At 38.5% G+C, this 16,864-nt stretch overlaps 1 protein-coding gene across 5 annotated transcripts in view; it reads right to left on the bottom strand.

Annotated features, from left to right (window-relative positions):
- PTPRZ1 (protein tyrosine phosphatase receptor type Z1) overlaps positions 1 to 16,864 on the bottom strand; it is a 131,982-nt gene that overhangs the window by 55,204 nt on the left and 59,914 nt on the right. For all 5 annotated transcript variants that reach the window (XM_058022672.1, XM_058022673.1, XM_058022674.1 and 2 more), the window contains exon 3: positions 1,068 to 1,247. In XM_058022672.1, coding sequence (XP_057878655.1) covers positions 1,068 to 1,247 — 180 coding nt within the window. The remainder of the gene's footprint in view (positions 1 to 1,067; positions 1,248 to 16,864) is intronic.

Here is a 16,864-nt window from a genome sequence, read left to right as displayed (position 1 = left end):
TATAATATCCAGATTGCTGTAGATGAGAAAAATTTCAGTCCAATTTTAAAGGCTTGAAGGAACATTTTCTCAGGGGCATTTTGAAAAGTCAAAGGAATATTTATCTGAGCTAGCTGGGCAGGAGGAAAGTAAGTGATTTGTGTAGTGGTATGTAGAAAGTATATGAAAGAAAGAACAGAAATTAGGAACGATGGTGCTAAACTGAACTGAACTAAATCAAACAAAACAAAACAAAACTAAACTAAACAAAAAAGGCTGATCTTGGGGTCCCACTGGAACTGGTAGAAGGTCAAAGAGAGTTGTTAAGAGACACCTTCCTCCACACCCATGCCCAAAACAAGGAACAGTTCTTCTAACAAGCAGCTTTTAGTTACTGCATTCCTGGATTTATAAGTGGTAGTAAAAAGATTTCTCTGACAATTTAGATGACACCATAAGCTTTTTTCATGGCTGGGAAAAATAGTCACTTGTGGGTATAAATCACTTCTTTCTAAAATGTATTTTTAAGATTGGTAAAACAAATCAGAACACAAAAGCACACATTTCTCTTCTTTGACTGTTAGGAGGCATCTATGTGAGTAATTCAGATGAAAGTTTCTACATTTTATGTGTCTATGTGTAGGTGAGATAAATCCCAAGCGGAGCTTTTTGTAATTCCAACTCATCCATGAAATGCTTTCAGATGAGTAGGTAATTTATTCGTATTTTTAAAAAATCATTTTTGCCTACCCACTACAGACTCTAGATATATAGTAATAATTACCACAATTTCATAGCAAATGCCAGCTTACTGTTTAGATTTAATGACATGCCCATGATGGGATGATAGTCACGATGTGATTGCTTTGGCTGTATCTGTCCACACACATAAAAATTTTTGTTTGTGTGATTTCTGTTTCATTTAGCTACTGTCATCACTGTTGTTTTGTTTATTTATTTAATAGATAAATTCAGAATGCACCAGCTAAGTGAAATGAAAATGATTCGGTAAAAGTCCTTGGTTGGTTGGTTGTCCTGTATCACTTTTCAGACCTCTTAACTCAAAACATGAAATCTGACTTTTTTACCTGTTTTGCCAGTGTTGCGGATGAAAGTATCTTCCAAAGTTTCCTTTTCCCATCCATGGAATTTAAGTTTCTTCAGATTCACATTAACTTGGGTAAGGTCTTCATCTATATTAATAGGCGATTGTTTGGCACCATTACAGGCAGAATATTTCTTGCCCCAGTTCTTTTGGTTCAAAGTTCCTAGAAATCAAAACATGTGGGGTAAATACATTTAAATACAAACTGGCATCCATACATTTTTTATTGTGGTAATGTTAAAACACAGTTTGCAATCTGAGATCAGAGTACTGGCCCTTATTTTTAGATTTTGTCTGTAGCAATATTTAGCACACCTACCACTGATTCCAACCTTCAGCAGTTAAGTCACACTCTGAGCACTCTAGATATCCACACATACATTCTTATGAACCTCCAAGGAAATCATAAAGCAACAACAAAACCCTCATGAACAACGTACATGAAGCAAAAAAAAAAGCTTTCAGATGAACGGAATCAGCATGCAAAAAACCATGGGAACTACTGGAAAACTATCCTACCCAAATAACTTTGAATCATTCCAATGTCAATGCTCCTTTTGGCCAATGAAGTCATCTGTCCAGTAAGGTTTTTAAATATAAAGAAGCAGTAAGATGTTTTAAGAATTTCTTACACAGAGTGGGAAAGGTAAACTGATTTTACCCTGGAAAAAGAAAGACCATGAGTGATGCTGTGTCTGAGAGGGGGGCTGCACGGCCCACTGTGCCTGTGGAGGGCTGTGCACTCCCACTCCTGCCATCTGTCCCCTCCGCAGCTGCCCGGCAGAGAGGAGCTCCTGTGCTGCAGCAAGAGCCTTCTCCAGGGCACAGGGGCTGTGTGCCATCTCACTGGGGCCAGCCCAGACACACACCAGGGACACAGACAGCACGTCCTTCACCAAAGAATTGGTTGTTTTCAGGAAACGGACAAGTACTCCACAAATCAGTATGACGGAGTAGCATCAGCTCTGACAATCTTTTGTTTATATAGCATGCTAATATAAATGGAACAATATTTTGTGTATGTTAATGTGTTTGAAAACATATAGATATTTTTCCTGACAGGGATTTCTGGCAATTCTTCAAAATGCTAATTAAAACCAAGAGTTAACGATAGAGATTCAAGAAAATGGAATGACTTCAGTTAACTTCCCACTTAGTAGCAGATAAGAGCTAATATTAGTGTACACAGTGCGTATATTTGAATTCTAACAGATATGTTGAAATAAACCAGAGCTCATTTACAGGCCAGTGTGCCACATCCAAGTCTGTCAGTGAAGATTTGCTATCTGGTACTCCAGGCAAGGACAGCTCTCCTATTGCACTCAGAAAACCATAGGGGGAAGAAGATATGCAGCCAGTCCTGTAACCATGACAATAGCCAGTCAGACAAGATGCTCACCTGGACAGCCAGCTAGAAAGAAACATGAACTAAATTATTGAACAAGTACAAGTCAAGCCAGTTACCAGTATCAGCTTGCTGCATCAGAATTACTGCAGATGGTATGCAAACACATTTACTGCCTGCAAGTAGCAACAGAAGGAACTGGCAGGCACAACAGTCAAACAACCCAAGGGGAGATCAAGCCACAGGCTGATGAATGTCAGCATCCTACAGGTGGAGACCTGAGCCCTGTACCAAGCAAGCACTGGTCCCTTTGGAAACAGCACATTGGGTAAACTTTCAGCTCCTCCTCGAGTCAGACTTGTCCTTTAGTTGTCAATTTTAATTTATCACCTGGAAAAATAATGCAATATCCTGATTTGTAATGCACTTCCACAGGAAAAGAGTGGCTAATATTTAATCTCTTTCAAAAGTGTCCCTTAAGAAATTCTCAGCTCAAGTCAACCAACACTTGGATATTAATCTGCTCAAGTCTTCTATAGAGAATTTTCTAACAAATGTTGAAGGCTTTTAACATCAAGGAAGAAATAAAAAGAAATAAATTAGAATAGTTAACTTTTAAGCAGAAAAGCCTCCAAGCAGGGTCAGAAAGGACACAAATAACTCTCAACTTGCCCTGTGCATCGTTGCAAACCGGCTTCTGTTTCCAGGTCTGATTTCAGACAGCTCAGTGATTTTCCAAGCTGCAGGAAACTCTTTAAAGCTCTCTCTCACATGTTTCTGTCAGTTTGGGTTGAAACAACTGCCCATGGCCGTCCCTTGGAGTTAAGCTGCACTCCCTAATCCATGCTCTATTTCTTTTGCTCCTTTTGGCAAAGCCCAACACTTCCTCAGACTCCTGCAGTTGCCCCAAGGCAGTAGAAATTTCCATTCTCTTTCCACTGACATACCCAATCCCATAGCCCACCTGCAGTCTCTCCTTCAGAACACCATCTTTTTTTTTCCAACATGCATTTCTGTTATTCTGCTCTTTCCATCACTGACATTAGAACTGACTAAAACAACTATTTTCTTTTTCCCACTATGGTGCTTTTGGAAAATTTCTTCCATGATTCTTTTGATGAAAGACATCACTGCATTTTTCATCTTGTCTTTAAATTCTCTACTGTCTACGATTATGTTCAGTAAAAACAAGTAAATTAAAACCAGAGAAACTATAATCTCCTTCCAACTTCCATAGTTTTTTATTTTGTGGTTTTGTATGTAGAACTTAAGTTCTACAACTTGGTAGTCATTACTTGTGACTCAGTGTGTAATAAAGTCCAAACATACATCTCATGATAAAATTTGCAATCTTTGCTCTTCCCAGAACACAGTGTGTAGCTATAGCATTGATAAAAACTATGGAATAAAACGTACAGGAAATCAATGTCAGGGTCGGATCTGGGGCAGGAACAAGGGGAATCCCCTGAGGAATGGAGTCTGAGAAGGAATGGAGAATTGGAGTCTGGTCATGATAACCCAAATAACATTTGAGCAGCAAAATACACGTTTATGTATGAATTCTGCAAATGCTGAAGCACATATTGGGTGTGTATATTAGCAAACAGTGCTGAACAATACAAGTAGCATTATAGAGGGAAACAGCTGAAGTTGAGGACCAGATGTCCATACCAGATGTTTTTCAGAAGGTTTTACCTCAGTCTAGCTCTGTCTGGTGCCCTGGGCTGAATGCCCATTGCCTGCTGAAGGGTGTAAGGTACACTTCTGCAACACAATCCCTGTTTGGTACCAGTAGAGATGAACCCATGCCACACACTGTGAGACAACTCTACCCTGCAAACCAAAGCTTAGTAAGTGGGGTGCAGACAGGAGATTTGCTTCAAAAGTCCACTCCTGATATGAACTAAAATGCTAACATAAATGCATCTGGTCTAGGCAGCAGGTGGTGGAACTGCTGCAGTTTATATAACTTGCTGAAAACCAAAGTAAAAATGAAAGAACTGAATGTTTCTAAACAAGAGCAGATTGTTTTACTATAGGTGTTATGATGGAAACCATAAATCAAAGCTGTGCCAGCCATTTTGAAAAATATTGCTGAAATTGAGCTTTGAAAATGACTTCTCCCAAACTGTGCTTTGGAAACCTGAGAACAAAAATACGCACAATATATCTTCAAGAGTGCACAGAGGAAGAATGTTTGTCAAAGGTGTCAGATCTGAAAAAGTAACTGGCAATTCACAAAGAATGGAAATAAAACTGAACAAAGTAGATTAAATGGAGGCCTGCTATACCGTAACCTTTACCACTCTTGTCCAGGGCAGAATGAAGAAAATTTTCCTAGCCTTTCTTTCCAGGAAATGTTCATATCTAACTCTGCTCCTCAACCTTAGTCCCTATGATTCCACTCTTACAATGAGCATCCAGTTCTCCTTTTGGCTTCTACTTCAGCTCTCATTGAAAGAAAGAAATAGAGGTGCTGCAGTGTGTCCAGAGAAGGGCAACAGAGCAGGGGAAGGGTCTGGAGTCCAAATCTTATGAGGAGCAGCTGAGGGAGCTGGGGCTGTTTAGCATGGAGAAAAGGAAGTTCTTTAGGGAAGACCTTTAATAAAATGGATGTGAATCCTAGGGTTTATTTTCTAGATGAAGGACAGCAGAAAAGAGATGGATTCTTTACCTCTATTTAATTTCTTCCTCTACATTTTTCATCAGCATTTGCTTTCAGGATGTTAAAATTACTTCTATAAATATAGATTGGACACACATAGGAGATTAAAGATAACCCCTCTGTGTGGACTGTTAATAATGGATTTGCCTTATCAAAAAATGTTATTGACTTATCACTTTGAAGTGTTAAGTGATTTCAATTATTTATTTTTAGTAAACATGTTTTATCTAAGATATGAAGAACTAGAAATAAGGCCACACAAAGATATGCATACTTACACTGGGACAAAGTGTAATTTAGATGCCAAATCAATATTGCTCTGAACTCTAAAATATAGAATCATTATAACAAAAGTTGCACAATGCACTCTGTAATTCTCCAAGGCAGAAGAATGATTTTAGTTCTCAGTCTGGATGAGATCACTACTGGCCCAAAGAGAGAAATTCTGCCAATATGGGTCTTGGGAATGTTATGACAGCTCGTATTCCAAAGGCTATAACACGACACTTTGCATTCTAGGGAAACATTATGGTCATCAAAAAATGGATGACTTAGTTTCACATATTACTGAGTAGAAGGCAATGCTTCTGTGTTATCTTGATCTTCATTGGAATGGTTTTAGGGTTTTGGTTTTTTCCCCTCCAAAAGCCCCAACTACTCCCACAACCTGATCACAAACAGTCTCATAAGTTTATACAAATTCTTAAAATTGGAAAATTTAATGGATGAAATTACTTGTCCAGACAGAGTTGTAACTACAAAGGAGGAGTTTTGGCTTACAGGTTTGGGCTTAGCCATTTATTATGCCTGTCTCAGTGGTGCAGTTGCTCGGAGGTTTTCCAACACTGGATTTCTTGCCAACATCTCAGTCAAGCTTTCAAAAATAAAACTGGGCTGGTTTGGTTGAAGAGAGTCAGCCCACAGACTAGATCTAGAAAAATTTAATAGCACTTAAAACATCAAAGATCAACACAGATAGAGTAACTTGCTTATAAATGAGCAGAAGTCAAATTAGTATTTATCCCATGGACTTTTTCTGTTACTCATACAGTGACAAAGAAATTAATTCAACACATTTTCTTACTGTGGGGTGTAATATCTCAGATGAAGCAAACAGAATCAATAGAAAATACTAGTTGATTTGAAACCAGACACATTCATGCAAATCAAATAATCTAATCTCTTATTCCATTTAGCACCTTATTAATCATTTTTGTATCTAAATATCAGCTTACCTAGACTGTATCTTGTGCATTGTGTCTATGTGCACATCAACATGGATTATCTGTGAGAATACCCTGAAAGACAGCACAGCACTAACCTGTAGTCAGCTGAACCCACTCATTTCAATCTTTCCTTCTCCTCATTTAAAATGCCCTAGACCACTTACCTCTTATTAAAATCTGTCATAGAAGATGTGTCAGGAAAATACTGGTGAAACATTTTGTTATCTTCAGACTATTTCTTCCATTTTTGTTTGCTTATTTTTTGAGCATAAACTATATGCTTTCTTCATATCCACAGTCACAGACATTGCTCAATAAAGCAGTCAAAAACCAAGCAAGTAAGAAAAAATGCTTTGTTTTCCCCACATTATCCCCAGATAGAATAAGCTACAGTTGTTGAGATACAGTGGAAAACTAATCAGCCCTATTAATACAGTGGCTATCTGTTATTTTTTCTTCCTGGGACTCAGCCTGATGATTCATAATCAGACTAAGTGAATTACTGAGCAAAATGCATAGCAGGATGAATGCCAGTGGACAGCTTTCTTTCATAATGGCAACTGTTTGCTGTTCCTTGTCTTTCATTGCCTAAAAGATCTGGCCATTGCAGGCTAATTAGAAATATACAATCAAATACTTCTGTGCTAGAGAAATACAGATTATCACAGATGATCCATCTGCAGGGCACTCAGTGGGACAGCTGTTCAGACTAGGAGAAGGATTATGGGAAAAATTCAGTCAACCTTTTAAGGTAGCTTTTTTTTATTATTCTCATGTCATTGCTGCTGAATCTGCATATAGCTGCAGCTAGAGAATCATGTAGTTATATATAATGAAAACTTATTTTTTTATAATTACAGTAGTGTTATGATCTAAGCAATATTTTCAACAAAGTATTAAGGAAGGAAGTTTGGTACCATGCCAAATGAGAAAATGTCCAATAAAAAGTAACACATTCTTCTTCCTGCTTTATTTAATTCTTGACAATATATGAAGCCCTAACTGGGCTTCGTAACTTCTAACCTTGTTCCAAGGAATTCTGATTGTAGCAGTTATTTCCTTCACTTTCAGTAATACTTTAAAGCAGGAAACTGAATACAACACTGTTGAGTGACAAGGATAATTTCAAGATCACAAATAACCAGAACTGAAAACAGAACTGGAATACATGGAACTGACTCACTTTTAGACTAAGAAATAAGCACCAAGAAACATGGCCTGTGGCTTATTTTCCTATAACATACACAGATTTTAAATAGCTGTCAATGTGTCATGGCAACATTTGGTCTCCCATGTGAGACTGTTTGGTCTTCCACAAGAAGACAACTCCCCACCTGTTTTTCAGCTGTTTCACATGCTGCTAGCAGGGAAGGGAGAATAAAATGGGACAATCACAGGCTTAGGCCTCTCAAACTGTCCCTGATTTGGAACATAAAAGCAACATTTTTGAAACATGGTGAGGCCCTATGAGCAATTCATCTGTACTTCCTAGAATTAGAGCTTACTCATAAACATATGACTACTGTACAAAGGACAAGTGGATGTTTATTGTCTCTGTTGGTGAACATGGGCATAAATTAAGCTTATGGTGGTATCTCCCTCTTCCCCATATCGTGCAAGTGCCATTTTATGAGAAATGGAAAGGCTGTTTATGAAAGAAATTGTGTAGACACAAAGGTTGTGCCAATTTTTAACAGGCCTAAAAAATGCACTTTAAAGGACTCTCAGCTGGAGCAAAGGAAGAGAAAGCTATAACCTACTTCAAGCACAGCATTTAGCACCTGTCTGACAAGTGATAGTTCATGCAGTCCCAGGAGATGAGCACAATGAAACTCATCTTCAGCAGCAATAAACCTCATTTTTGCTGGAGTACAGATCACCATCTAAGTCTAATGACTCGCATTATGGCACTGTGATGATCTTCACTTTTCTCTCCTCATTATTACAAAGTAGACTCTACTGTATTTTAGAAATTATCTTGCGTGACAGAACCAGGCACTCCAGGCACACTGTTGTAAAGAAACAAAATGCAATGATGAATTTTAGAATAGAGTATATAATCTACTTCTCAGCTCGGCAGGTCTAACAATATTGGCTTTCACTGAGAAAATCAATATAGTCTCCTTTTCCCTTCTATTCTGGTATGACCTCCCTCCTGTTCTCTTTCTTTTTTCTTTCCCCTGCTTTCTTCCCCCTATCCTCCCTCTCTCTTGGACCATTAAATGTTAACAAGCAGTCTGTTTAGCTCCATGAGAAGTCCTGTTGTGGTAGAGCACAGGGGCACTTTTTCCTGTTATCAAGCACATGCATTACTATGTTGCTACCCCCTAGGAAAATAACTTGGGTCAGGACAAGCCTGTGTAGAAGAATAATACATTTCATAAAGACCACAGTCGTCAGTTCTGATCCAAAGCCTGCTGAATTATAAAAATAATCCACAAGTATGTTCTCTGGGCTTTGAATCAGATTGGCTGTGAGCATATAAAACATCACTATTGAACAACAGTAGTGGAACTGTGAATGCAGAAGTCCCACAAATAGCCATCAAAAAGGTCAGCATTTAACTCTGAATAGCAAAAAGGCATTTATTTCGGCTGTAAAAAATGACATAAAGATCATAAAAAGCAAAGACCTAGATAGATATAGACCAAAGCAAAACAAATATAAGTATAAAAGACTATTGGATTGCATCACTGATCAGGGAGTCCCAGAAGCTGTCTGCAGAAAAATCACCCTAATGTCCAAAAGGACATAGCACTAATTCTGGTTCTTTGCTCCCTAGGTTCTCATATTCACAGTTTCAATTTTTATAAAATGAAGCTCCTAAATATCTCTAGAACATAATACCATAGGAAATTTGGATCACTTTTAGCATATTTTAGCAAGATTTCGTATCACACTTCCATGGGAATTTCAATACACATTCTGTTTGCATAATGGTAAGGATAAAATGAGGTGATGGGCAGAAATGTGTTATACAGAGCTATATTGAGCTATATCGATTTCTTACATGCATAAGCCATAGCTTACGCATGTTTATCTCCAGAATTGCTCCTCATATTTTATTTTCTGCATTAGAAAGACAATTTTAGTTCATAATTAAATCCTTTTTGGCAAGGGTTTTTGACTACAATAACTAAAAACTTTAATTCTCTTTCCTTTACCTCCCCAAAATAAAAGAAAATCCTTTGAAAAATGTTAAAAATCAAACCCCTCCTAACATTACACAAACCTTCCTTCACTAATGGCATTATTTCATTTGGACTAAATATAATTTCATTATTTTTACATTTTGTTGAAAAACTTTGTACAGTTTCATAACTGCCATAGCAATGACAGTGAATATACAGAACTGTTCCTCTGATAATTCATGTTAAGTTTAAATAATACTATAACCTGATTGGACTTTTTTGAGATTATCATATCCTCAAAAACACTCCTTCTAAACTCTTTCACTGAGAAATATCTTACCCAGTCTTGATGCGATAATGGCATTATGTAAATGACACAGCTGATAATTCTTTCAAGTACTTTTTACATAAACAAGTTGTGCAGTTGTGTCTGTTTTTCCTTTGAAAATGTATAAAAAAATCCTAACCATCTTTTAAACCTTTCACTACTGAGAACTCCCAAAGTCACCTTCAATGCTGAGTAGTTATTCTCCAGAGCGCAGAGCTGAAAGCTATTCAGCAGTAGGTGCAATCCACCTCAGATTTGGAACTTGCTGCCATTGACAGGATTTTCCCTCACAACTTCTGCATTCTCTACTACAATGGAAAATGTTTGAAATGAGGATGGCAGCAGCACCAGCTGGACAGAGGTACACAACTCATGCATCTTTAGACAGTTGTGGTCTCACATCTATCTCTATCAGCCAGAAGGTTCTTGTAATTTCTTTAGCCTCACTGTGATAAAACTTACCTAAAAATTGTGGCTGCTTTAAGGAGCACAGCTTTTTAGTTCACATTTTCTGAAATGAAGAATTCATTGCATTGCTTGTGTTCAGACACAAATAAAAACTGTCACCTACCTACTCCACCTATGACAAAAGTTCAGAGTAGGGAAGTTTTCTTATCAATATTAAATTTAAATTCACTGAACTCTTAAACAGCTTAGTACTTGTTTATTTTGTTTGTTTTTTTTTTTTTTTTTAAATCCATGGCTAATACACAGAACTACACAATCTAATATAAAATCTTCTTCCATGAAGATTGGTATAATAATTTTTCTTTGTCATTTCTCCATGAAGAAAATATTTTTTCATATACATATAGGAAAGTGAGAGGACTTGAAGATCCTGTTTCTTATTTTTGTCCCATTATTACCTACGGTTCAAATATATAAGGTAGACTTTTTACACCTGCAAATATTGCATTTTTACTTTTTACTAAAGAAACCATTAAGCAGGAAGAGATCTAGCATACTTTATCCCAGTGGAATAAATTTAAGGAATGACTCTTTGTCTGTTTATCTATTTTAATCAAGAAGTTATTATGGCAGGATCAAGAGTAACACATGGTATTCCTGACCCACTAACATCACCTAACCATCAGGTGTCTCCCCAGTGCAGAGCAGTAATTTTCTTCTGCACACAGTTATGCTATCACTCACAAAAAGGATATTAGTGAGTCCCCAGAGGGAATGCACACAAGTAACTTCAGTACTGAAGAATCCAAACACTTCTTGATTTGTAGGGGGAGATTAAATTTTAATGAAATTTTATTTATCGCTGCTCCTCCTTTCATTTTTGCTCTTGTTGGATAGTATCACTTTTATACTCAGGAAGAAAATTATTGTACTACCTGAAACATCTTATCTTGAATTTAAATATTTTGAAAACACACTTACATTTACTGAATTACTCCAGAATAAAAATTTTCAGACAAGAATCATGTCCATTCAGTCTGCAAAGAGTTGGACAGCCATAACTGAAACAGGTCTGTCCGCTGTTAGGACAAAATCTCCCCAGTAGATGTCCACTGTGTACCTAACTGAACTGCAATTAATCAAGGTAAAGAGACTAAGCCACATTACAGTTCATAGATACCCAAATTTTCATCAAAAGCTCCCCTAAATATTCTATCACTGTTTGTACCCTAAGACACTGTCAATTTTACTAAGCTGAGCAACCAAAATCAAAGCCCATTTTGGATCATCATCCCTTGCCACAGTTTCCCAAGGCAGAGATCTGGCTGGTGTGGGCCCAGAGACCCTCAGAGCACACAGCCAACAGTACCAAGGGGAAAGCAAAGCCCTGCAGCTGTGCCTCCTGCCCTTCAGGGACACTCAAGGCAATGCCCATTTTACCACAATATCCCAGCAGTTACAGCCAGGCAGTGTATTTGGCACAATGTGGTTCACTCCTCAGCCAAAAGAAAATTATTCACCACCCATATTTCACATTTTCCATGATAAGGCCTGAGAATAGTTAACAGGGAAGCAGAACAAGTCATCTTCACTCATTCTGCTAGCCGAGTGACATGGAGAGGCCAAAAATTCAAGCATCATTGGGCCTCAAGAAGATAAGGAGAGGGATGGCTGATTTTGTAGCCCAGCAGCTGGAGCATTCAGCAGGGAAAGAGCAGGGATGACACAAATGGGCTGAAGCAGGCACCCTTCTGCTAACCGGTGTATTCTGAAGAAAATAACTCCCCCTTGTGCTATTTATGTGCCTAATGCAGGTGCCTAACTTTGGATTGTGAAGTTTAAGAAGGTATACCTTCTCTACCATCAACTATTACAATGGGACACACTAAACCTTTGTGCTCTTGAGAAGTCTACACAGAACTTACTGCAAAATTTCTCATGTTGCTTAAACTGGCACACATAAACCCTAAATCAGTGTCCATTTCTTCTGTAGTATTTCTCTGGTGTTTTGGTTCTCATTTCAGTTAGGTCTCAGCCTTACAACCAGATCGATGTGCGCAGTCAGCTATTCTGGTCACAGAACATACTGATGGCCACAAAACATTAGTGTGTATCATTAGTCTGTTCATATAAATAGATCATATTTCTGTAGCAAATCAAACTCCAATTAGAGCAAGAAATTCTTAAAAATTATTAAACATAATCAATTTCTAGTTGTTTTATAGTTGCCATTCCAGCTCAATGGCTATGCAATATGGCAACAAATAGCACAGAACACATTTAAAGTTTTCTGACACGGTTCTGTAAGTATTTAATCATAGAACCATAGAATGCCAGGTTTGAAGGGACCTCAGTGATCATCTTGTTCAACCTTTCCTAGCAAAAGCACAGTGTAGAAAAGATGGCCCAGCACCCTGTCCAGCTGAATCTTACAAGTGTCCAGGATGGGAAGTCCATCACTTCCCTGGGGAGATTATTTCAATGTCTGACTGTTCTCATTCTGAAAAATCTTCCTCTTGTGACCAAAGTTACAAAACCTCTATTGACCTCAATTTGCATCAAATTATGATGCCTAATTACTATATTCTCAAACAAGAAACTCAGATTGCATATTGTCATAATTTAACCCAACCAACAACTAAATACCCTGCAGATGTTTGCCCACTCCCCACACCCCAGTGGGATGGGAAAGATAATCAGAAAAAGAGTAATGTTGCTAACACCCTGATGGGTTGAGATATGAACAGACTAATTGAAAATTACAGTAAATTACAAAAGTAATATACTAACAATAACAGTAACGACAAAGGAGAGAAAAAGAGAGAGGAATAAAACCCAAGAGAAACAAGTGATGCACAATAAACTTGCCATCACCCACTGACCCCATTCCCCAGCAGCAAGTGGCTCCCAGCCAGCTCCCCTGAGTTTATAGACGGAGTCTGATGCTCTGCAGGGAATACCACTTTGGCCAGTTTGGGTCACCTGCTCTAGCTGTGCTCCCTCACAGGTTCCTTGGCCTCCTCACTGGCAGAACATTAGAAACTGAAAAGCCCTTGACTTAAGGCAAGCACTACTGTGCAGCAACTGAAAAAACGGGGTGTTATTAACATTATTCTCACACTAAATTCAAAACAGAGCACTGTAGCAGCTAAGAAGCAGAAACTTAACTATATCCAAGCCAAAACCAGGACACATGAAAGATAATTGAGAAAATTAGAGAAGAAGCCTCACCTAGTTCAGGCAAAGCATAAACCAACCACTTACTGAATATTGAAATACTATTGAAATATTATTTTTCTGTAAGAATTTCTCTTTTGTTTACCATGTGCACTCTACACCACAATGTATAAGTCTCTCCTCTCTCTCTAATTCTTTGAGGACCTGTGCATGATTCTCCCTAATTAGGGCAGCTGTGGATGACTAATGTAGGCATTGATTACAACTGGGGAGGGAAAAGTGGCAAAAGGTTATGATCATTAAAGAGAAGATAGAACACCTGATTTTCCAGCTAAGGCATATCATACAGGCAAGACAGAGAAGCCCAAGTACTGAATCTTCAGCTCTTGGTACAGTTTTGAAGGTATGAAAAGGTTAATCTCATTCTTGAAGAACTTGCATAACATTTACACAGAGATTTCAGTCTAAAGGACTGATCAAAAAAAACCTGTAGGTAAATTATATGATTCTTCTGCATCAATTCTAAAATAGTGAATAACATATTACATTAGAAGAAGGTGGGAGATTGGGGGTGGGAAAGCAAGGCAAAAGAACTATGTAAATGAAAGTTTCTGAGAAAATGCAGAGACAGATTCTTGCATATGTAATTGTGAAGTCTTTGAAAATAATTTCTCTCTGCTGTAGGCAACAGCAACTTTTCCCTTCATGAGAAAAAGCTCTATCTTGGAATAATACCCAGAATCTTTTGTTTCCAGTACAGCCTACCTCCCTGTGGGGTAACATCAAATCTAGAAGATTCAGTGAGCAGAGTTTCCATGGAATTGTTTCTGCAAAGAACAGATGTTTTTGACTTCACAGAAAATAGTGCCAGTTTGTGACTGTGAGTCACAGGAGATCTGGTGAAAACCATTTTTTTTTTCTATATTGCCTGTACTTTTGCTAATATCCTGTCACACGGCAGTTCTGATAAATAGTTCTTTGACTCATTGTTGTCTTTGAAACTCTTATTCTGTGGAGATTTACCATTGCAAACTTTTATTGAGACTCACTCACCCTTATCATCTCTTAGCTTGCCATGTTCATTTCCTTCCTTCTCTGGTTTCGTAATCATCTGCCTTTTGTGTGAGATTCTTGCTTGGAATCACAGAACCACAAAACAGTTGAGAGTGGCATGGATCTCTGAGGTTCATTGTACAACTCCCTGCTCAAATCAGGTCATCTAAAGCCAGTTGCCTGGGACCAGGCTTTTGAATATCTCCAGGCATGCAGATTCCACAATTCTGGGCAACCTGAGTCAGTGCTCAGTTCCTGTCACAGGAAAAAAAGTGTTTCCCAAAGTTTAAAGGGAACCTCCTGTGTTTCAGATTCTTCCTGTTGTTTTCACTGGACTTTCTCTAATCACAGAATCATAGAATCACAGATTGGGTTGGGTTAGAGGGCACCTCAGAATCATCTAGTTCCAACCCCTCTACCATGGACTGGGGCACCTTTCCCAGAGCACATTGCACAGAGCCCCATCCATACATCCATGACTCCTCCTGTACTGAGGAGTCCAGAACAGTACTCCAGGTGTGACCTGACCAGGGATGAGAACAGGGGAAGCATCACCTCCCCCTTCCTGCTGGCATCACCCTACCTGGTGCAGCCCAAGTCAACATTAACCTTTTTTTTTGTGCTGCAAGGACACATTGTTGACTCATGACCACCAAGACTCCTAGGTCCTTTCCTACAGAGCTGCTTTACAGCTGGCTGTCTCCAGCATGTGCTAGTGCCTAAGGAACTTCCTTCCCAAGTGCAGAACTTTGTACTTTCCTATGTTCAACTTCATGAGGTTCCTGTCAGCCCACTTCTCCAGTCTGATGAGGTCCCTCAGCACTCCTTGGAGTTGTACATCATCAGCTATCTTGCTGAGGGTCTGCTCTGCCCCATCATCCAAATCACTGACCAAGAGAGACTGAGTAATAACTCTTTTCCAGTATTACTCTTTTCCCATTACGCTGAACCTTGTAAAGAAAAAAATAATACAAACTTGTTAAATCAAGTCAGAAAGAAAATGTCTTCACCAGAACTACATAAACTCCATCAGAGCTAAGAGCTCCTGAGGTATTACAAGTACTCTGCACAGCCATCCTGGGCCCCTCTCATTTGTGACATGAGTTGAGCACACTACTCCACAGCTTGGAAAATCATATTCCATAGGCACATTGACAACATCAGTAGGCATAGCCTGAAGAGCACTGTTCTTGCTTCTGCACTGTCAGCCAGTAATATCACTGCTATTCCACCAAACTGAAACACTGAGGGACACTCTGGGGGTCTCATGATGCCGGCATTCAGTCTCATCAAGGAAGGATTTTTGTTGACAATTGTGTCCTTGTCCAACTTCTTAGCTGAGCAGAATTTAATTAAAACATGTCTCCTGAGAACACTTGATCACTGTTCAAATAATCCTCAGCTTGCAGACACAGAGCACTAAGGGAGCTTTACTCCCTGCCCTTGCCCACTCTGCATTCCCATGTCCTTTGACTTGGCTGCAGCTGTATATCTGCATAAACTCCCCTCTTCAGATTAGGTCTGACAACTCCCTCTTTGATAATAAGTAGGGCCCATTGAAAAATTGTAAAGCTTGATCTAACCTTTTATTTGGTACATAATTTAATTTCATATCAGCACAAACTCTCAGTTGCTAAGATAAATATTACCATTACACATACCATAATGGTTCCCTTGTTAATGATGCTGCTGCTGATGGCTAAAAATTTGGCTGATGTCCTTCTCCAGATGTGCTATTTAAATAGCCATTTAGGATTGAGAATTTCCAATCCTCTGCATTATAATTTTTACAGTTCTCACCCGCTACACAGTGGGCATTTTATGGAGCACAAACATGTAAGAACTTACTCCATTTTAACTGGTTTTTAAAACAAAATGTTTCTTTACAAATACTGCAGGAAACAAAGTGTCATTGGCAGTGTACTGTTGTCTCATTTGTATCTGGCCAGGACTGAAATGGTGGTAGCTGACACTGAAAACAAATTTGCCAACTTTCAGCTGCGGTGGCTAATGAGTGCTTAAGGGATAACTTATGAGAGAGCTAAAGAAAGGGAGAACTTGCATTCAGGAAGGGTGATTAGTGTTTTGGGTTGCTGTGAGGCATTAACTTGACAGCCATATTCAAGTCAACAATATTTTTGTTCTCTCCTCCCTACTGAGAGTATTGTATCAAAAAGGAACATCACTTTGCAAATCTGGCATCTACTTACATTGTTTAAAAATCTTACAAGACTCCCATTAGCATAATGGGTCCTGACATATATTTCCTAATTTGCTGTATGATATAACTACTGTGGACAACTATAATCATACTCCAATTGCTGCTTTCAAAAGAGGTTTTTAAAAATTGCTCTCTTGATCTGAGATGTAAACTGCATCTGCGATGGTATAAACAATATGTCCTGTGGGATGACAATATTAATATTTTATTACTAACTTCTTGAATA

This window comes from Melospiza georgiana, chromosome 4 (genome assembly GCF_028018845.1).
Source record: "Melospiza georgiana isolate bMelGeo1 chromosome 4, bMelGeo1.pri, whole genome shotgun sequence".
In the NCBI taxonomy this organism is placed as follows: domain Eukaryota; kingdom Metazoa; phylum Chordata; class Aves; order Passeriformes; family Passerellidae; genus Melospiza; species Melospiza georgiana.
This window is presented reverse-complemented; position numbering and strand designations above follow the sequence as displayed.